The 21,180-nt window shown below is 36.2% G+C and overlaps 5 protein-coding genes and 3 non-coding genes across 14 annotated transcripts; all 8 read left to right on the forward strand.

Annotated features, from left to right (window-relative positions):
• Positions 1 to 2,054: 2,054 nt before the first annotated feature.
• Positions 2,055 to 5,750, forward strand: WRKY22 (WRKY family transcription factor). Of its 3 annotated transcripts, none has more exons than XM_087122592.1 (4): positions 2,055 to 2,594; positions 2,686 to 2,796; positions 2,904 to 3,371; positions 5,621 to 5,750. In XM_087122592.1, the coding sequence occupies exons 1-4, from the start codon at positions 2,188 to 2,190 to the stop codon at positions 5,748 to 5,750; spliced, it is 1,116 nt and encodes a 371-aa protein (XP_086978718.1). In that variant the 5' UTR covers positions 2,055 to 2,187. The 3 variants fall into 3 exon arrangements, with proteins under 3 accessions (XP_086978718.1, XP_086978719.1, XP_086978720.1); XM_087122593.1 differs by lacking the exon at positions 5,621 to 5,750 and adding an exon at positions 4,031 to 4,076 and having other exon boundaries at positions 2,057 to 2,594; XM_087122594.1 differs by lacking the exon at positions 5,621 to 5,750 and adding an exon at positions 3,515 to 3,942 and having other exon boundaries at positions 2,058 to 2,594.
• LOC111789877 (uncharacterized) lies at positions 4,929 to 11,475 on the forward strand. 5 transcript variants are annotated; one of them, XM_087122591.1, is made up of 11 exons: positions 4,929 to 4,958; positions 5,621 to 5,717; positions 9,034 to 9,170; positions 9,270 to 9,443; positions 9,520 to 9,753; positions 9,830 to 9,930; positions 10,007 to 10,079; positions 10,151 to 10,219; positions 10,311 to 10,418; positions 10,905 to 11,030; positions 11,148 to 11,475. In XM_087122591.1, the coding sequence occupies exons 3-11, from the start codon at positions 9,054 to 9,056 to the stop codon at positions 11,340 to 11,342; spliced, it is 1,197 nt and encodes a 398-aa protein (XP_086978717.1). In that variant the 5' UTR covers positions 4,929 to 4,958; positions 5,621 to 5,717; positions 9,034 to 9,053; the 3' UTR covers positions 11,343 to 11,475. The 5 variants fall into 5 exon arrangements, with proteins under 5 accessions (XP_086978717.1, XP_023526361.1, XP_086978716.1 ...); XM_023670593.2 differs by lacking the exon at positions 4,929 to 4,958 and adding an exon at positions 5,786 to 5,859 and having other exon boundaries at positions 5,651 to 5,717; XM_087122590.1 differs by lacking the exon at positions 4,929 to 4,958 and adding an exon at positions 5,773 to 5,859 and having other exon boundaries at positions 5,664 to 5,717.
• Positions 11,476 to 12,320: 845 nt separating this feature from the next.
• On the forward strand, positions 12,321 to 13,230 carry LOC111789878 (desiccation protectant protein Lea14 homolog). The gene is made up of 2 exons (XM_023670596.2): positions 12,321 to 12,618; positions 12,829 to 13,230. The coding sequence occupies exons 1-2, from the start codon at positions 12,413 to 12,415 to the stop codon at positions 13,079 to 13,081; spliced, it is 459 nt and encodes a 152-aa protein (XP_023526364.1). The 5' UTR covers positions 12,321 to 12,412; the 3' UTR covers positions 13,082 to 13,230.
• A 1,087-nt stretch (positions 13,231 to 14,317) lies between these two features.
• On the forward strand, positions 14,318 to 15,223 carry LOC111791063 (RING-H2 finger protein ATL67). The gene has a single exon (XM_023672251.2). It carries the CDS (start codon positions 14,441 to 14,443, stop codon positions 15,023 to 15,025), a length of 585 nt encoding a protein of 194 aa, XP_023528019.2. The 5' UTR covers positions 14,318 to 14,440; the 3' UTR covers positions 15,026 to 15,223.
• A 1,721-nt stretch (positions 15,224 to 16,944) lies between these two features.
• On the forward strand, positions 16,945 to 19,297 carry LOC111791499 (reticulon-like protein B1). Its single transcript, XM_023672872.2, has 5 exons — positions 16,945 to 17,266; positions 18,091 to 18,271; positions 18,368 to 18,509; positions 18,745 to 18,814; positions 18,900 to 19,297. Exons 1-5 carry the CDS (start codon positions 17,059 to 17,061, stop codon positions 19,064 to 19,066), a joined length of 768 nt encoding a protein of 255 aa, XP_023528640.1. The 5' UTR covers positions 16,945 to 17,058; the 3' UTR covers positions 19,067 to 19,297.
• Positions 19,298 to 20,522: 1,225 nt separating this feature from the next.
• TRNAH-GUG (transfer RNA histidin (anticodon GUG)) lies at positions 20,523 to 20,594 on the forward strand. The gene has a single exon. It is a non-coding gene; the product is annotated as a tRNA-His (tRNA).
• An 83-nt stretch (positions 20,595 to 20,677) lies between these two features.
• Positions 20,678 to 20,749, forward strand: TRNAH-GUG (transfer RNA histidin (anticodon GUG)). Its single transcript has one exon. It is a non-coding gene; the product is annotated as a tRNA-His (tRNA).
• A 216-nt stretch (positions 20,750 to 20,965) lies between these two features.
• On the forward strand, positions 20,966 to 21,037 carry TRNAH-GUG (transfer RNA histidin (anticodon GUG)). The gene has a single exon. It is a non-coding gene; the product is annotated as a tRNA-His (tRNA).
• Positions 21,038 to 21,180: the final 143 nt, after the last annotated feature.

Genomic DNA, 21,180 nt, shown 5'->3' on the forward strand with positions numbered 1-21,180 from the left:
AATTTGAATCTCCAGCTTCGAGAAAATAAGTAACTATTTTCAAACTCTCCAAATAAATTTATATCATTTAATCAATAATTATGTAATTTTGAATATTTGTATTAATAATCTCAATATAGATATATACTTAATGAGTCGGATGTTGAAAGGTAAATATCGAGTGGTCGAATAATAATGACAGTGACGTAAAATCATGGATTAAAATATTTTATTCACGACAAAAAGAAGGGAGGTTTGAAGCTGAAGGATTGCAAACGTCTCATTCCAAATATTTATAATAAATAATAAGAAAAAAAGACCGTCACGTCTTTATGTTTATGCCATGAAAATAGTAATAGATTCCCTAAATTACACTTTAATATGCTTGGAATCTTTTACCAATTAACCAAAAAATCATTCCTATAAATAAATAAAATAAAATAATTCATCTTTCCCCAATTAATATTATGAAAAGCTATATAATTTTAAATTTTATTTATTATTTACAAGATAAAAAAATGTATTAAATTTTTTTAATTAATATATTATGGTGGTGTGTTTTAAATAATATGGTTAAATTTAAAAAAAAATTAAACTCATGAAGTCAATACAAGTAATAAGAGGCAGAAGAACAAAAATAAATAAAGTAAAATTATTTACCTTTTAAGATAAATACCAACGACATTCTTTACCTCTTGATGAAGAAAACCATGGTTATTTCAGTCAAAACACTAATGATTATTGATTTTGGACACAATAATTAAATAAATAAATAAGGGATTATATTATAATAAATAAGATATTATAAATGGTTACTAATTAAAGTTGGGTTTTAGAAGCTAAATTATTATTATTAAATGAATCTTATAATAAGATTAACATGAAATTTAAGAATAATACTATAGATTAAAAAAAAAAAATCTAATAACGATCACATTCCAAATTAAGCAAATTATTCATGGGACCAATAAAAAGTGAATAATAAACTCGTATACATTTAATTATCAAACTTTAATAGATCCCTCAATACATATCGGTATATTTATGGAAAAAATTAATTTCATGTGCAAAAATATTGCTTACACTATGAGTTAGGGTTACGACTCATAGTGCTTTAAATACATTATTTTGAAATTTGAATTTAGGGTTGACAAACAAAAATATCAAGTGTGTTAATTAACCGTTGCAAATTTGGAAGCTCGAGATTTAATAATATGATTGAATTTCAAGAACAATTTAGTGTCTTGGCGACTAATTTTTTATATTTTTAAATTAATAAAAATTTAATATTTTCTTTATATATAAAAATAAATAAATAAAAAGTTTAAAGCATTACCCCACCAATAAAATGCCACCTTTTGTGTCCAATAAAATTGATAGGAGCGCTGCAGTTTTCGCTACGTCCACTCGCGCCTTCTACTGTAATTTCATTAATATATATATTTTTTTAAAAATAAAATATAAATAATGAGTCTTTTTGTCTGTACGATCACGAGCTTGGATTGTAGCGTGTGGACCCTCACGCTTATCAAAATCAACCTCTTTTTCCTTCTCTCTCCTCTTTTCTCTCTCATCTAACCACTTGGGTTTTGGAGTTTGACATTTTTCTAAGTCAACCCCCACCCCCCCACAAAAATCAAGAAATAATTAAATGGGTATTTAAAAATAAAAACTTTTTTTTTTCTTAGAGAGAGAAATTAGAAAAAAAAAGGAAATAATAGCATAGAGATGCCCTCTCCCACGGCTCCACCCCACCTGTCTTTTTCTGTGAAATTACGATATTATCCTTAACATTTAACCGGTCTTAAATTAAATTTAGGTTTAAGATTCTACCAAATTTACACCAAGATAGTTTTATATGGTGGAGGTTAATATTGTAAATTTATTTTAAAATATTTTTTTATTTATAATTTAGTGAAAAATTAGAAAGAAAAAAAAACTTTTTCTCTCTCTAGTAATTGGATTTGTGAAAAAATAAAAAAAGAAAAAGAAAAAAAAACTCACTTTCTCTTTCTATCTCTGTATTTTGGTTTCTATATATAATTCTTTTCCTACTCATTACTCATTACGCCCTTATAACCAAAAGTCAGCGCCTTCTTTTGTCTCTGTTTTTTTTTTTTTTTTTTTTCTCTCTCTCAGAAGGAAAAAAAAAAAACCTGTTTAAGAAGCTGAGACAAAGGTACAGATTCTCAGAGCAGAGTTCTGTCTATGAAAATGGAAGTCGATTGGGATCTTCACGCCGTGGTCAGAGGCTACTCCGCCGTGTCCTCCGCCGCCACCATTCCCTCTTCTGACTTTTACTCTGTTTCTTCCACTTCTAATAACTCTACCCCTTTTGCTTTTGGTAGAGACCTAACCAACCAAACAAACCATTTCTTCTCCCTTCAAGATCCATTCGAAGGGCCTAATTGTAATTCCACTGAAGAATTGCATGAGCTTTTCAAACCCTTTTCCCCTAAACCTCTATCTTCTCCGCCGCCACCGCCACCGTCTGCTCCGCTGCTGCTTTCTTCTCCGGCGGCTAAGATTCTGACCCATCAGAAGCAACGGCAGAACACCCATGTCCCCAAACAGCTCCATTCAGCCCCTGTTTCTGCGTCAAGATCTAAACGCCGGTAAGCATGATTCTTCAATTTCTTGATTCGGGAAATGGTTTTTTTGAAGCTAATTGATTGATCTTGTGATTTTTTTGATGCTCTGTTTTAGGAAGAATCAGCTGAAGAAAGTCTGTCAAGTTCCGGCGGAGTCTCTGTCTTCGGATATTTGGGCTTGGCGGAAATATGGCCAAAAACCCATTAAAGGATCTCCATATCCAAGGTTCGAGCTCGATTCAAACGCTGAAATTAGGGTTTTTTTTTAAGGTGTTGAAACTAATTTGGGTGATTTTGAAACAAAAAAAAAAAAAAAAAAAAAAAAAAAAACAGGGGATATTACAGATGTAGCAGTTCCAAGGGTTGCATGGCCCGGAAACAAGTCGAGCGGAACAGATCCGACCCGGGAATGTTCATAGTCACATACACGGCGGAGCACAACCACCCAGCGCCGACTCACCGGAATTCTCTCGCCGGCTCTACCCGTCAAAAGCCCAACACGCAAACGCCGGCTTCCTCCGGATCCGAAAAACCCGACCCGAAGCAGCCCGTTTGTTCGTCGGAAGACCAAAGTACGATCACAGAGAGCAAAGAAGAGAAAGAGGAATTGTTAGCCGAAGATGAAGAAGACGACGATCTGGGTGTCTCCGATTTGATCGTGAACGACGATTTCTATATGGGTTTTGAAGAACTCGACAGCCCAATCACCGACGAGTGTTTTTCCGATCAATTTCCGGCGAATTTCGAGCTTCCATGGTCGTTCAACGGAGACCCAGACAGCGAAATTGTAAAACTCCCCTGGTAAACTAAATTCCAACCCATTTTTTTTTTTTCTGTTTTCAGATAGAGATCTGTAAAATCAAAGTTAGAGCAAAGATTTGAACAATGTTTTAACGAAGTCATGATGTTCTCTGTATCCATTTTTCTTTTCCCTGTAATTTTAGAACAAAAATTGTAGAAGAACAGTGATTTTGAAGTGCGAGATGGAGTGGGTTTTGTGGGAATTTTGGAGTTTGTTGACTAATGAAAAGAAATGGAATGGAATCAAGACATGGATGACGTGGTAATGCGTTGACAGAGATGGAAATTAGAGAGATTTTTGTGAAGAAAAAATGGAATATGCTCTTGTCCGAGGACAGCAATGGTGGAGAATCAGATTTAATTTAATTTAATTTATTTTATTTTAATTTTAAAAAAGATAATTCGGAATTGTTTCTCTTAGTTGATGCCAGTGGGTAAAGATTGTGTATAATTGCGTCCAAAACTTGATTTTGTTTTTATTTTTATTTTTATTAAGAGATTCTGTTTCTTTGTACGGCTCAACCTTTGTGTTTTGTTTTTGGTTCCAATTCACATCACTTGTTTGTTCGTTCGTTCGTTTGGATGTTCTTGGGAATGCTTGTCAAACAAGCTTTATTTATTTATTTATTTTTTAAAAAGTGCTAATATTTCTATATTAGGTCGGTTCGGGACATGAATGGAGAACGATAGACTAAAGTATGTTTGTATTAAGGGTGTTCATATGATCCAATGACTCGAACAACCTGTAATATCCAACTCAAACGGTAAAAACTAGGTTGGGTTAGATTCGTTTTTTCCCGATTTGGGTTGAGTTTATTTTTTTAGAAAACTGAAAAAAAATCGACTTTATTTCTGAACGTTCCATTTGAAGAACATTGAGCTTATTCGTGAAGTGCGAGATTCAGTGGATTAGATTCGTTATATTCCGATTTGGGTTGAGCTTATTTTGTCAGAAATTTGAAAATTTTGATACTTTCGATTTTATTCGTGAAGATTTTCACTCTTATAAAAAATGTTTCATTCTCATCTACAACTGAGGTAGGATTTCACGATGACGATGAACAGAAGTGATGAAGAAAAATACAGAGATAAGTTCGTTACTCGAAAGGTTAAAATGGTCATTTTTATAAAAATTATAATTTATTTGGAGAGAAAATGAAGAATTGAGATTTGGGTATTAAAAGAAAGTATATATTGGGAAAGATAAAAAAATATATTTGTTGAAGCCAAAAGTGGCGAATAAAGAAGTAACCATCATTTTCTTCCTTTGGCTTTTGGGAAAAGCACAAACCCTTCACAAACTGTTCCATCAATCCATATTCCAGTTCCAATCTTCAGCATCTCTGTTTTGAACGGCTGAGAATTTCAATATATTTCAAGCCCCGGAAAATTTCCAACTTCTGCTAAATCCTTCTCTAGTGTTCATTGTGTTCATGCAATGGACATCACAAACTCGATGCAACAAAGCCAGGAGAATAATGGGTTCTTTGAAGATCAGCGATTACGCTTTGAAATGGCAGTCACTGGCCGCTCCTCCCTCCTCGACTTGGCTCCCTGCTTTCCCGACTTCCCTCAAATTCCCGTTAGGTAAGCTTTCTTGTAGAATCCCATTATTCTTTCTGAGGCATTTCGTCGAGCACCTTATGGAAGTTGAAATTCTCGGTCTGTTTTAGCTTCTGTTTTTCATTTATGGTTTTGTTTCTTTGAACAGCTTTGTAGTTGGGTATTAAACTGGTTAGTTTGGTAGGATGTTGCATTCTTCAAATGAATTTATATGTCTCTGAAGGATATTTGATGGTGAACTGAAATTTCATTCAGAATGCATTACATTACAAGCTTTGGTAGTCTAAATGTATTCAACACTCTGACCCACAGAGGTTGGAGCTTCTTAAAATTTTGGATTAGAAGAGATTACATTCTGTCTTTTGAAGCACAAGTTGTGTCTGCGTGATTGAGTTTGGAGAAAGTTTCATCTCTGACCGAAACATTCAAGCTTAGGTGTGTTTGCATTTTATATAGTTTAGGTGCCATGTTTAGAAACATTCAAGCTTGACATGATTGATCCAAGTGATTCCTTAATAATTAAGGTTAAGTTTTTTTGCAATTCTATATAGTTTAGGGTGCATGTATAGAATCATTAAAGTTTGACATCATCGATTTTACTTGTAGAGTGATTCGAATCTTAAACAAGTGATCTTGTTTTGAGATATTTGATCAATAAGGTAATCCAAATCTTACTTTTCTTGTAGTGATTCCGTATCAACAATGTTCTTGTGGAGAGCTCTCGAATTGGCCGGATGTTTGAATGAACTCCATATTTCTGGTTTATTACATATCAATCGAATGGTGAGACAGGATCCTTGCAAACTGTTCTTATGATTTTTACCTGAAGCTTATTTAGTTTTATAGTTCAGTCAATTCTATCTACCCAACGGCTACAAAGACGGAGTGCATTAAGTTTGCTGGTAATCCTGCAATATGCATCCAGGTATCTGATCATAGTCTTTTTGTCAGTAGTTTTGAATTTTGTGGAAGTGGATTGATATCTCTTGATCTAGCTTGAATACACATCTCTTGATCTAGCTTCATACATCCATTAAATATCTTAGTTTTATGTAGATGCAGCTTATGAAACTTCAAATTTAGAGATCTATTATGTACTCTTCCTTCTGGGAACTCAATCCAACGTTTTGTTGGCAAACACCCCAAATCCACCGATATTGTCATTTTTGGGTTTTTCCTTCAAAGGCTTCCCCCTCAAGATTTTAAAACACGTGTACTAGTGAGAGGTTTCCACACCCTTATAAGGAATGGTTTGTTCCCCTCTCTAACTAATGTGGGATCTCACAATCTACCTCCTTGGAGGTCCAGCGTCCTCGTTAGCACACCGCCCGATGTCTGGAATGGTCCGAGATTAGTTCAAATAGTTTACTCAAAATACATCAAAACAATATTTTAAGATAATAAAATGGCAAAAGAGGAAGACGACTCAATCTAAGGGCACCCCAGCAGCTGCATTGCTCCGCACGCTCCCACCCTCCACTGTGATCTACATCCCATCTGAAAAAAAATGAATTACCTGAGATGAGTATAAAATATTCAATAAAGAACCTACTTGTAATCTCTCGTTGGACTTAGTCCTTATAATGATTCTTTAAACTATGTTCTCATATACTGATTCTAGCTTTAGTCCTTACTATGACTTACCATACATGCTGTCCTTACTATGACTTACCATACATGCTAGCCTTATAATAAGGCTTACCCATACCTTGACCCTATGTGCTCACACATTAGGGTGCATGACTAAATCCCTCGGGTCATAATGTAGGGTTAGGCAGTAGCTTATTGTTTATGTTTTCCAAAGTCTATCCTTAACCTTGTGCTATCAGCACGCGAATCAACTTGTCCTATGACGGGCTCGCACGTAAGTCTTGTGTGTATGAGGTAACATGTGCACTATACACAGACTACCACTATGATCACTTGCACCCATACTAACTGTCTACCAGGTGCACCCTGGTAGTATACCATCTATGATTCCTAACGTCTCCTCGGTAAGTGAGAACTAACCATTATTTACCAAATAGACCTCAGCCATACTAAGAAAGTTCTCTTACTTACCTTCTTTAAACAATCCAACTCAGCTTCCTTAAACAATCCAAAGCTTCTTTTCTTGGGTTGGCCAGCTAACCCCTTCATTATTTGTCAACTGACAGAGTTATTACAGGACCTATCGCCATGGTTCACTTCCCTTTTATGTACCCTTCCAATGCCAACTCCACGTAAGCCCCGTACGTAACAAGTCCCTCCGTCCATTCCTTCTTCACTTCCACTCTTTCCCTTGCCTCTTCCTTTCGTTAGCTCCACTCCCGAACCTTCTCTCCGCTGCCCATTGCCGGAGCCCGGTCCGTTCGTTGGCAGTCATGGCCGGAACCAATCCCCCTAATGGAGAATCGCCGTATGTGCATGTGGCTGGCACATGGTACTCCGTGCCGGAGCTTCGTCTCCGGGACCATTACTTCTCCGTGCCTCTCAGCTACTCTCTAGATCAGGTTTCTTCTCCCAAGATCTCCGTTTTTGCCCGGGAAGCTGTTTCAGGTTGATCATCTTAGTTTGACTTTGATTTCACTTTCATTCCATTTATATTCTGGTTTTTTTTCCCTTACCTTTCAAATCAGGGCAAGAAATTTCTAGAAAGAAAGTGGAAGAAATTTCTCTTCGTTAGCTAAATAGGGCTAAGGTCGAGAATTATACTTCCCATCCGGTGTCCGACCCCACCCTCTCTATATATATATATAATAGAAATGATGGGGAATACTATTTTTTATGAAATAATAATAGAATTATTAGGGTGTTTTACATTTTTTTTTTTAAATTAAAGAGTTCTTTGAAACGAATGTTTTTTAAAATATATATATTAAAAAATCGAGAAAAATTTCTCGCATAGAACTCGATCCTTGTGAAAATGAATGGAGAATTTTGCTGGAATGAAAATTGAAATAGGAGGTAGGGACGAAGTTGAGGAACGATTTTCTATCCTCGTCTTACCTCATGGACATCTCTAATTATAACACGTAATCTGGTGGGGACTGATTTTTGTTATATATGGCAGATTTTTGTTCTATTTGTTGATTGATTTTTCGAAGTGATGGTGTTGAGTTCATTGTTTTATCTTTCCATCCCAATAAATGGTGAGTAAAAATTGGTTTGAAATGACTTTTTAAATATTTTTAAAAGCTTTAAATGAAAAATATATTTTTAAATGTTTGAAAAGTGTTTCCAAACAAATATGTTTGGGAAGCAAAAAAAAAAAACTAGATGTTTTTTGAACATGACGTGGAATCTATTGTATAGACTATTTGTGGCCATAGAAAAAGTCATAAATATGGGTGTTGTTTTTGTATAAAGAATAAAAATGTTACGTGTCGTTCTCTTTGTAAAAGGTTCGTCACTTCTAAAGGCCACCTCTTGGGTAGAACTATCTCTCTTTATTTGTTAAATAATTTTATTCATCATTTCTATCCATTTCAACGCCAATTCTTCTATTATGTTTTTGTAGAAATGATTATTATGTTAAAAAAGAGACTTGTGTGATTAGAGATGTCATTTAATTCATGGGATCCACAAAGAATGGAGATAAATTTCTCTTAAAAGGGGTCGGGGACATAGAGAGATTTCTATTAAATGGGGTCGGGGACATAGATTACATTCTTGACTTCGATCCCTGTAACTCCCGTCCTGTCCCCACTTCTATATGCACACATACATACATACATGAGTTGTAAGTAATAATCGGGACTTTCTAATGAGCATTGATCAATTTTATTTTAATTTCATTCAAATTTTGAACATTTTTGTTGATGATCTATATCTCAATTAGCTAAACTACGCTCATATTAGCCAAACATCAATTGATATAAATCATTGAAACTGGTTTAGAATGCAAAAGGGCACTCCGAAAATATGTAGACATCTTAGTCAGAATACAAATAATCATATTGCATTGAGAGGTTGAGTACTGCTGAAGCTACTGATTCAATGATGTTATAACCAAATCCTTCAAGTGTTGAAACTTCTCTGGTTGTTTCTTTTTGTACAGTTAAACCAATTATGATTTTAGTACATTTTATCCTTAACTAATACAGAATCTGCAATGCAGTGGGGAAAGAGGAGCAACCAATGCCATACCTTTTATACTTACAAGGAGGACCCGGGTTCGAGTGTCCCCGACCAACCGAAGCCAGTGGATGGATACAAAAAGCATGTGAAGAATTTCGTGTTATATTGATGGATCAGGCATGGATTTTGTTGACTTGACTGACTTGACTAACCTTTGAGCAAAGGCATTTGAAAATATAAACAAGTGTTGCCTTGATCTTTTATTCCACCTTGCAGCGAGGAACAGGATTATCAACTCCCTTGACTCCATCGTCCATGTCACAATTTCAAACCGCAGAGGATTTAGCCAATTATTTGAAACATTTTCGAGCTGATAACATAGTTAATGATGCTGAATTTATTAGGATTCGTCTTGTTCCTGATGCTGCTCCTTGGACCATTTTGGGTCAGGTATTTAATGTTGTTGAGCTTTGTGACTTCTGAATATGGCTCCAAATTCAAGCAAATTCTCCTTTTCCCTTCGCAGAGCTATGGGGGTTTTTGTGCACTTACGTATTTGAGCTTTGCACCACAAGGATTGAAACAAGTCCTCATAAGTGGTGGAATCCCTCCAACTGGGAATGGATGCATGGCAGATTCTGTATATAGAGCAGGCCTTGAACAGGTTGTAATCCAAAATGAAAAGTACTACAAGAGATACCCTCAGGATGTTGAATCAGTCCAGGAAGTTGTGAAATACTTGGAAGAGAATGGCGGCGGGGTGAGTTCATCTTAATGCTTAAAAATTCTCTCAGCTCCCTGAAAAAAAACCCCATTTTCCTTCTGGTTTTGTCTAGGTCCCTCTTCCCTCTGGTGGTATCTTGACACCCAGAGGACTGCAAACTCTTGGTCTTTCTGCTTTGGGGTTCAGCACTGGTTTTGAGCGCTTGCACTATCTGTAATACCTCTATCTTTTTCTCTCTGCTCTCTAACTTTTGGACAAGTGAATGGCTGAATGGCCTCTATTGTGGCAGGTTTGAGAGAGTATGGGATCCTATAATAGTGCCTGGAGCACCGAAACGAATCAGTTTTTTCTTCCTCAACGAGGTTAGTATTCCTTCCACAGTTTCTATTAACTTTCATTCTTGATTGATTCTAAGCAATTAGGACACATGCAGATTGATAACTGGATACCATTCGGTTCGAATCCTCTTTATGCTCTCTTGAATGAATCTGTTTACTGCCAGGTAGCCTCCTTTTTTTTGGTTTTAGACTTAGATTTTGGCCTATTGGAACTCTGTGTTGTGATGAGTTCTTGCCACTTCCTGTTTCCCAAAGGGCGCCTCATCTCGTTGGTCTGCTGAAAGAATAAGGAATGAAGTGGGTAGCAAATTTGATGCAAATAAGGCTATAAAGGAAGGATTTCCTGTGTATTTCACTGGAGAGGTTAGTTCAAACTGTGCTCATCGTCTTTTATTTTCATCAAATAAATAGTCGTCTAGTTTAGCTCGTCTTTGGAACTTCTGCTCGTGAAGTATTTGACTTAAAACCTCCTTACCCGAAAAGTTATATGTTATTTAAGCCGTTGTGTTGCAGGCTTGAGCATACGCTGCCTGGCCGTAGGCGATGCGATTCTAAGTTGGCTTGACTCACTCAGTGCTGAGAGTGAGTGCTGCACAATCGCCAAATCTGCTGCCAAGAAAAGGTCGATTGTGACGATATCAGAGCCAAATATCGGGTCATGTGCCAGCGAGGACGCTGGGCCCTCAACGGGGGTGGATTGTGAAATCCCACGTTGGTTGGAGAGGGGAACGAAACATTTCTTATAAGGGTGTGAAAACCTCTCCCTAGTAGACGTGTTTTAAACTGAGGCTGATGGTGATACGTTATGGGTCAAAGCAGACAATATCTCCGTTTGTAATGCTTTTGCAGATGATCTTCCCATGGATGTTTGACGAGATTCATGTCTTGAAACCGTTCAAAGACGTGGCTAATATATTGGCTAATAAGGAGGATTGGCCTCCTCTATATGACATTGCTGCTCTTAAAAATAACAAGGTATTATTCTGTCGATTTTACCTTAACAACTTGTCACGAGTCACGACGAGCATTCGGGTTACCTCGAGGCGTCTTTGTTGACAAAGAATTAACATATTTTCTGGATTCCGACGACAGGTTCCGGTCGCAGCTGCGGTATATTACGAAGATATGTTTGTCAACTTCAAGCTGACCCTGGAGACAGCTTCCCAAATAGGAGGAACAAGGCTGTGGATTACTAATGAATTAATGCATTCTGGTCTGCGTGATGCGGGGCCCCAAGTTGTGGATCAGTTGATGGGATTGTTAAATGGAAAGAAGCCTTTATTCTAAGGCTTTCTTTCATCTTTCGTTTGTGTTTGATTGAGTTCTTGTTTAATATTAATTTTAAACAGAATAAAAATATTGTTGTTATTGTTGTTAATTGTTATTATCAATAATTGAGCTAAACGTTTATATATATATATATATATATATATATTTTAAGCCTAAAAAAAAAAAAAAACATTTTCTTAAATAAAATATTTGGAATTAACTGTTCGTGAAATAATTAAATATTTTAAAATTAAAAAATCACGATGTTCCAATGGGCCGGCCCAAATATGCAATGGACTTGAAAAGGGCCCATAAAATAAATGCGAACTAATTCAACAATAAATTTAATTAATACCTTTTTACTTTTTTTAATATAAATTTAACACTATTTTTATTATTATCTTGACTTTCAATGAATGTGAACAGGATGAACTTTGCTTTAAATGCTTTCCCACCATAGTTTTATTATTACAACTCTGCATCTTTAATTCATATATTTTTTATATTAATATTCCTTTTTTTTATATATATTTTAATATAGCTTTTATTTAGATTTAGATTCAGATGGCTAAATTATAATTTAAAAATTGGAAAAGAAAAAGGCATATTTAAGCCAAACCCTACGTTTTCTTTCTTTTTTTTCCTTTGTACATTTTGCATTTAATTAATTATTTTTTAAATATTTTGTGATTTGGTCGGCATTAAAAAAATTAATTTAATTTTACAAAGTCCAAAATTCATTCAAAGATTAAAAAAAAATAATAATAAAAACAAATATATATATATATATATATGCTATGTATTATTTTCATAATATTTTAGATTAAAAAAATTCGACCAAATAATTTAATTATTTTAAATTTGTGTCATTTTAAAGGGTAAATCACGCGGTGCGGCCCAATCACACAACTTTAAACGCGGAAGCTACACGTGCGACGTGCACGAGACGTGTTGTCGATTCAAATTTCACACTATATAAGGAGCTGTTCTCCCGTCTACCATCTATATTTCCATTCTTAATTTCCTAGATTTTCTTCGCTTTGAGTCTCTTCATCTTCTTGCGATTCTCTGCAAACTCTTTGGCGTAAATGGCGGATTTGATTGACAAGGCGAAGAACTTCATCGCTGATAAGGTGGCCGACATTCCGAAGCCGGAGGCCTCGGTCACCGACGTCGATTTCAAGCGTTTAAGCTGCGATTCCGTCGAGTATTTGGCAAATGTTTCTGTCTCCAATCCTTACAGCTGCGCCATTCCTATCTGTGAGATTTCTTACACTCTCAAAAGTGACGGAAGGTTCGTTCCTCTTCTCTTGCCTATTAAGTTCCCCTTCCTGTTTTGATTTACAAGTTAGGTCGAATTTTGGACGAATATTTTGAATCGATTGATTAGCCGATCTCGATTTATTCAACTGGCAAAATAATTTAATGTTCATCTTCTGGAGGAATGAAATGGATGTTATTGAGATTGTATGATGGATCTATTGATAGAATGACGAATGTGCAGAGTGATTGCTACGGGGACGGTGCCAGATCCAGGATCTTTGAAAGCGAGTGACTCGACTATGCTGGAAGTGGCGGTGAAGGTACCGCATACCGTACTGATAAGCTTAGTGAGGGACATAGGCCGGGATTGGGACATTGATTACGAGTTGCAGATCGGACTCACCATAGACCTTCCGGTCATCGGAAGCTTCACCATTCCTCTCTCCAGTAAAGGCGAGATGAAGCTCCCTACCTTCTCTGACATGTTCGCTTAGCTATACTTCTTCGGTTTATTTTCTCCCTATATATCAAAACTCTTGTTCAAAGTTCTAAATCACGCCTAAAGTGATCGATAATAAGCTTGTTGTAATTTGTGTTTAAATCATGCATCTCTTATACGCAGCATAAAGACAATTTGAGTCCAGTTTCTATCTTGTTTTTTTTTTTTTTCTTTTTTCTTTTTATGTATGCATAATTAGCTCTCTCTAGATTTTTTCCCCCTCTCATTGGAAAGAATTAGATTCAAACTCACTTATTATATATAAAAATAAAATTGAAATTGAAATCAGATTTATTAGATATGCTTAACAAATTAAATTAGAGTGAGAATTGCCGGATCGTACATTTTTTAAAACTAAAATTCAAAAAATGTAGTTTCACACGTCAACATCATTTATAAATCTTACAAGCGTACAATAATAGTCTGTTTGAGAATTATTTTTTACAATAAAAAAAAATGCATGAACCTGCCATTCTTGCTTTTCTGTTTGCAAATAATAACACAATAAAGTAGAAAGAAAAAAAAAAAAAAACAAAAACGGTTGGATTTTACTCTTAAAAATGGAAAACAGAAAAACATCAAAACCAAAATAAAATTTTTTTTGAACGGTTGAAAGATGGAACAATTTGATTTCCGAATTAAGGGTTGATTAATAAAAAAAACTTCAAACCTTTTTAAAACGAATTTTATTTGAACTAATTAATTAATTTTGAAAGGAATTTTATTTGAACTAATTAATTAATTTTGAAAGAAAAAAACACCATTAAGGAGATAACTCAAAATTATGATATTAATCCCAAAATGATGCATATAATACATATATATCATTTTTGCATATATGCATCATTTTTGCATATATGTGTCTAATTCTGATATCATTTATAATAATTTCAATCCCACGACTACTAGTACATATATTAAAAAAAAAAAAGAGATTTTTACACATTTTTTAAAATGTTTCCCACAATTTATTCTTTTATTCTTTTAGGTGCCTAGTGTCAGGACGCCAAATCTCACACAAAAAAAAATGGAGGAAGAATTATTTGGATTTCCAATTTTTATTTTAGTTGGCGTCTCACTTGTTCAAATTTCAATTTTAATTAGTTAGGGCTATTTTATATAATTTAGCAAAGATTTAATAGGAAATTATTTAAAAAAAAAAAAAAAAGAAGCAAATGGGTTGGAGTGAGGGGTGAGGAGTGAGTTAGAAAAGACGAAGTGTATTAAATGCTGAGTGTGGTATCCCCACCCACTTCCCCCCAAAAAAATTATCTGCCCTAATTCCTTCTTCTTCCCCACTAATGGCTTCAACTGCAACTCCAACTCCATTTTCCCCTCTTCCAATTCCTCCTCAATGTCCATCTCCCCTTCTTCCTCCTCCTCCTCCTCTTCCAATTACTCCTTCTCTAAGATCGGCCTCGGCTACGCCATTGCCATAGCCCTCGCCTTCCTCGTCCTCCTCTCCGCTCTTCTTCTCGCCTTCTACGTCTGCTGTCGCGCCTCCCGCTCCCGCTCCCGCTCCCGCTATCTCCACCGCCACTCCGCTCCCTCTCGTTCCGATGCCGGAATCATTCTCCCTCAGATCATCTTCGTCGCCGAGGACGACGCCTCTCCAGATCCCAACGATGATAACGGCGTCCTTGGCCTCGACCAGGCTGTCATTAACTCTTACCCTAAATTCCCCTTCTCCAGGGATAAATCCATGGCCGGAGCCGACTGCGTCTGCTCCATCTGCCTCTGTGAGTATAAGGACGCGGAGATGCTGAGGATGATGCCCGAGTGTCGACACTGCTTCCATCTCTGTTGCATCGATGCTTGGTTGAAGCTTAATGGCTCTTGTCCGGTTTGCCGGAATTCGCCACTCCCGACGCCGCTTTCCACTCCTCTTCAGGAGGTTGTGCCGCTATCCCAATACATGGCGGATCGGAGAAGGAGATGATTCGTTAATTGCACTGATCGTCAACGAGGCTTCAATAGGTTCTTATTTTTCGTTCTCCTCATATTCTCTGTTCGTTTTGCCTGTTTTCGCTTTTAGGAAATTGTAAATTCTTTAGTTAGGTATTGAGTTTTTTTCGTCTCGAGTGTTATGGGAACTGTTCGACCTATACATGAAATTTTCAACTTACTTTTTGAGCAATTCGCTGAGTACTCATGAATCAACATTCTTGTGTAGATCTGATAGTGCTGGATTCGATTATTTGAAAACCAAACAAAAAATTGAGACAAGAACAACTTTTCCATTTCTCTTCCACTCTTTTTGCTCGAAAAAGTTGGCTTGACCCATCTCAAGGGTCCTCCTTATTTCCGCTGTAGTCCTCTGAAGCTGGCCTAGAATATCTAGTTGCTCCATTTCCATTCCAAATCTTCAATCCTATCATCATTTGCTAATGGGTTGGTAAGCGTGCAAATGATTCCTATTGTCTTCCCTTTCTTTTTACTAAAGCTGCTGACACTGAGAACTGTTGATGGGTTTTCATTGTTTCGTGCATAGTTTTCTTACTTTGATTTGAAGCAAATTCATACACCAAATCTAAGTTGGTCACAGCAGTTTGATCCATGACCCAAAAACCTCTGTTGTTTAGTTCTAAATCATGTTGGAGATTGTGATTCCTCTGTTGCTTGTGCTCTCTGTTTTCAACTTGAAATGGAAGAACTTGAAAGTGTATGATGTAGATATGAAGAAGTTGGAATCATTGGGTCATTTTGGGTTGAAATTGTATGATTCCAAGAGCTTTTATGGGACTGAAACACTGAGATTGAGTTTCATTTTAGAATTTTCTTTTGTTCTGTTTACCCTTTAACGGTGTGGGATGACCGATGAGATCATGATTTCGATAGGCATCTTGGTCTCCTTTCCCGAGTTCAATTATGAATCCATTGATTTCACTGCTTTTTCTCTGCAAAATTCAGACAGGAATGTTGTTGCCTTTTTATTACCAACTGACATGAATACAGCTTAATGTATGGGTCATATGGCCCAAAGATTCAAGCCCAATTACATTTCGGCCCTTTAAACACTAAAGGCCCAACGACAGTCATCAAATGATCTATGACAAGTTTGGTCATATGGCCCAGAGATTCAAGCCCAATTACATTTCGGCCTATTTAAACACTAAAGGCCCAACGACAGTCATCAAGTGATCTATGACAAGTTTGGTCATACGGCCCAAAGATTCAAGCCCAATTACATTTCGGCCTTTTAAATATCTTTACATTAAAGGCCCAACCCCAGGCCTTAAATGATCTTTACTTCGAAGGCCCAGCCCAATCTACACATTTTCCCACCCAAATTCAAATTTTATTTGCATTTAACCTAAGATAATAAATTTATAAAAATATAAAAAATAGAAAAAATATTTATAATTAAAATATAGATTTAGTTAATAAAATTTAAGACAGAATTTAAAGTTTATAAGAGTTTATCAACATTTATAGAATAAACTAGTAACCTATGGGTAGTTTTTTTCTTTTTTTACTTAATAAAGTAACTTTCAAAATTTATTAAATTAATAATAAAACAAAAAAGTAAAAACCAATATTTACTTTTGCCTTTTTTATTTTTATAATGCTTTTGAAAAGACGTTATAAGTTATAACAACGATTCAGCTCCCGGTATCACAGAAAACGTGGAACCCACGACCGACCCTTCGTCCTGTCCAAGCCGCCCTAGCTGTCGTTCGTTTAATCGAGTGCCACGTGTCCTCATATTATTCCACCGTGTCGCTCACTTTCATAAACATCCCCCCTATTAAACCGTTAGCTTTTTCAACGCCGTCAACTAACGCCTACCTTTTTCCGTCAATTTTGCTTTTGCGTTGGCAACCCCATTAATAAATACCCAAGTGTCACTGTTTCTTCCCATTGTCATTTCTTTTCAAATTCCTCCTTCTTCTGTCTTCTAAAACCCTAGTCGCTCTCAATCGAGTTGCTTGATTTTCTCTTTGAGATTTCGGTCACTGGAATTAATCAACCATGTCGGACCATTCTGAAAACGCTGAACCGAAATCGGAGTCTTTGATCGACAAGATTGTCGAGAAGATTCACGATCACGATTCATCTTCATCGTCAGGATCAGACTCCGAAACCGAGGGATCGGCTTCGTCCTCATCCTTGAAGGAGAAGGTCTTCCGGCTTTTCGGAAGGGAGAGGCCAGTTCATCATGTATTCGGTGGTGGCAAACGTACTAAATCTTATCTATCTGATTCCAAGTTATTGATGAATCATTTCGTTTTTCGTTGGCATTTCCTTCTTTTTGAACTTTTTTTTTTTAAGATTTCTTTCCTGAGTTTATACTTGGAGCTCGTTTTTGGTTGATGCTATTTAGGTAGGCTTCTTTGCGCTGTTTAGTCATTGTTCTTATTCTTTGCTTGGATATAGAATATATGAACGGCAAGAAGTTATAGATCTGGTTGCTTTTCCTTTCTGAACAACGCTCGTAGTCAAGATCGAGCGTACGACATACTTGAGCGATTCATTGAGCTTACAGAAAATAGTCTTTTTTTTTTTAATAATTTTATTTACTGAACTTGCTATATTTGTACCACGTCCGGGTTCGATATCTGTATTTAACTTTTTTTCCTGCGTCGCTTATTTCTGGATTGCACATTTGAATTTGTTCTGATGCGATCCGCGTCTTTCTTATGTCATGTGGTGACTTTTTAATGTTAATTACAAGTTTAGTTGTTGTGTCTATTCGACTTGTCTTTTAGAACTATAAATTTAGTTTTATTATCTACTAAATGTAGGGTTGAAAGTTTGGATTTTATTGAACATAAAATTTATATTTATATTTAATAGAACAATTCATCATTAAAATTTATTTGGTAAAGATCTATTACACATAAAATTAAATGGATATCGAGATATTAAAATTTACATTAAACTTCTATATATTTGATAAAGCATCTAGTTTTACTTTAAACTTCTATATATTATAATTTCTTTTGATACCTTTTGAATTTAAATTGAAATGTTGACCGTTTCTTAACCCTGTGGCATAAGCAGCTGCTGATTTATTCTTGTGGAGGAATAAGAAGATCTCAGCCGGTGTTCTTAGTGGAGCCACTATCATCTGGGTTTTCTTTGAATTGCTCGAGTGCCATCTGCTTACGTTTGTTTCACGCTCTCTGATCCTCGCTCTTGGGCTCTTGTTCCTTTGGTCTAATGCCCACACATTTATTTACAAGTGAGTTATTAGATGTGAATTTCATTTTATCAATAATGAAGTGTCTGGCGGCGTGAAATCAGGCTCTTCTCCGCTGTTTAATAAGTGTATTTACAGGAGTGCACCCCGAATCCCAGTTGTTCAACTTCCTGCGGACCCCTTTCTGGAGTTTGCTTCAACTTTGAGAGCGGAAATTAATTGTGGTATTGCATTATTACGGGACATTGCAACTGGAAGAGATTTGAAGAAATTCATCACGGTATGTATATGTTATTAATGTACTTTTTTTGTGTTCTGTTATTTGTATTTACCGTGTTGGGTTCGTCTCAACTTACTGGGTCTGAACAAGTTACAGCTCTATATATACCGTGTTTACTTGAGGCGTCAGTTTCAAACAAGAAGTCTTAATACGCTATTTTGCAGTCTTAGACATCTTTAATTTTAGAATAATTGAGATTTATCTAAAATGTAGAAATAATATTTCTCTGTCTCAGGCAATTGCTGCCCTGTGGGTTCTGTCGATTGTGGGAAGCTGGTGCAATTTCTTGACGTTGTTCTACATAAGTAACGACAACTAAAACTCTATCTTCATACTTGTAGCAATCTTTTCATTTGAATCTGACATTTGACAACATTTTTTAAAACACAGACTTTGTTTTGTTGCACACCGTCCCAGTTGTGTATGAGAAGTATGAAGATAAGATCGACCCATTAGCGGAAAAAGCATTAATAGAGTTCAAGAAGCACTACGCTGTGTTTGAAGAGAAGGTTCTGAGCAAGATTCCAAAAGGGCCATTCAAAGGCAAGAAGGCTTAAACTGGCTTCGGTGTCTTCTTCCCTCACACAAAGCGGTAACCACATGTTTATTTATCTCTCTCGTTGTCTTTAGTTTTAGTTGTTCTTCAATCATTGGGGTGGTTTTCGCTATTTAGTGGGCGTGTTCTTCAGGTGTTGAATTTGTAAGTTATCAATTGTATGAAACTTTTTTGAAGAGAGTACTTTGGTTTGTGTTATTAGCTAATACACATTTTGTTCCCTTTGTTCCAATATGAGCCGTTTATTTTAACATTTAAGAACTTAATTGTAAGTTCTTACAAGTTTATTACATACCACATCGATCTGGTTTCGTCATATCTTCAACTCTTTCTTTATTTTTGGAATCGAAGGGTCCTATGGATGGGGCGCCTTTGTAAATCAATCAATGCGCCTTTGTTCCAAGTGTTTGCCTTCGTAAATGGCTCTGAGTAACTGATGATTAGGTTGTGGAGTTTTTATATTTTCATACACAAATTTTTCTAGTGGTTTGAGTTGATCGATTGAGACTTCTCTAAGTTTGAATTATATAAATCCTTCGCGCATTTAGCTGCCGATTCGTAGGACGCCCAAATTTTCACTAATTTTGGATCGTCCGGAACCCTTGGCGACATTCTTTCTTTTCTATAAATGTGTACTTTTTTTCAATTATTTTTTTTGTAAGTCTGTATTTGAAAATTTTCTTGTTTTAGCGAGTAGTAATCCACTGGGGTTAGAAAATTTTGAAAATTCTGTTGACCTTGTACAATGTCTGGAAAATATTAGGAAATCTGGTTGTGGTTAATTTGTAATTATTGACTGGAAGACCTATAAAAATATTGAAGCAACCAAAATGGAATAAAATTCTACCTTCATCATTGACACCTCCCATTACCAAGTGGAAGAAAACAATTGGATGGATGGGTACATAGGGTAACCAATGGAATTGAACCAAACAAACTTGAAATCATGAAAAAAATTGGGCTTTCATTTTTCCTTTTTCCTTTTATCTTTAACCAAGACTACAACACATTGTGGCTAGAAGCACCTTAAAATTTTGGCATTTCCACCTATTTACAATGTCCTTAGGATATAGAGCTTTAGCCGCCGATTCCCAGTAATAAGTTGTCGGTGTATTGCACGTAACAAATCCTGATAACTAATATTGCCTCCCCGCTCATCTCTATCAACAGGCCTTTTCTTTTGCAATGTTAAAAGGGTCTCACATGGCCAATTTTTTATGATAGCTTTCTCGACCATAGAATTCGGCCTGAGGGGTCAACCTAGTGGCTTCTATGAGGAAGGCAGCGCAAAGGAGGCTCAAGGCTTGTTAAGGAAGGCAGCAAGGGCCGGGGGTAAACCGAAAGGCGTTTTCTAGTCCCCTTGAGCTGGGTGGTAATTGTGTGGGGCGCGCCACGACGGAACAAGGGAATGAAAGGCCACTTTGCGTTGGAAGTAATTGCTGAAATTTAACAACCAGGTGGCTGTAGTTTAGTGGTAAGAATTCCACGTTGTGGCCGTGGAGACCTGGGCTCGAATCCCAGCAGCCACAAATCTTTTAACCTTTTTAATTCTTTTGAAACTTAATTTTCAGTACAAGGTCATATTTAAAAAATGCTAACAAATAAAGACAAAGTGGCTGTAGTTTAGTGGTAAGAATTCCACGTTGTGGCCGTGGAGACCTGGGCTCGAATCCCAGCAGCCACAAAATATTTTAATATTTTTTAACCTTAATTTTGCGTGACAAAATAATAATGCTATTAAATATTAAAAAAGTGGCTGTAGTTTAGTGGTGAGTATTCCACGTTGTGGTCTTGGAGATCTGGGCTCGAATCCCAGCCGCCACAAAATCTTTTAACCTTTTTAATATTTTTTAACCTTAATTTTGCATCACAAAGAATAATGCTATTAAATATTAAAAAAGTGGCTGTAGTTTAGTGGTGAGAATTCCACGTTGTGGCCGTGGAGACCTGGGCTCGAATCCCAGCAGCCACAAAATCTTTTAACCTTTTTAAATATTTTTTAACCTTAATTTTGTCTCATAAAATGATATTCAAAACTGCTATTAAATTAATTCAAAAGTCTCCGTAGTTTAGTGGTGAGAAATTCACATTGTTGAAGTGGAGGCATGGGATCGA

Source organism: Cucurbita pepo, chromosome 3 (assembly GCF_057944985.1).
Source record: "Cucurbita pepo subsp. pepo isolate OVF chromosome 3, ASM5794498v1, whole genome shotgun sequence".
Lineage (NCBI taxonomy): Eukaryota > Viridiplantae > Streptophyta > Magnoliopsida > Cucurbitales > Cucurbitaceae > Cucurbita > Cucurbita pepo.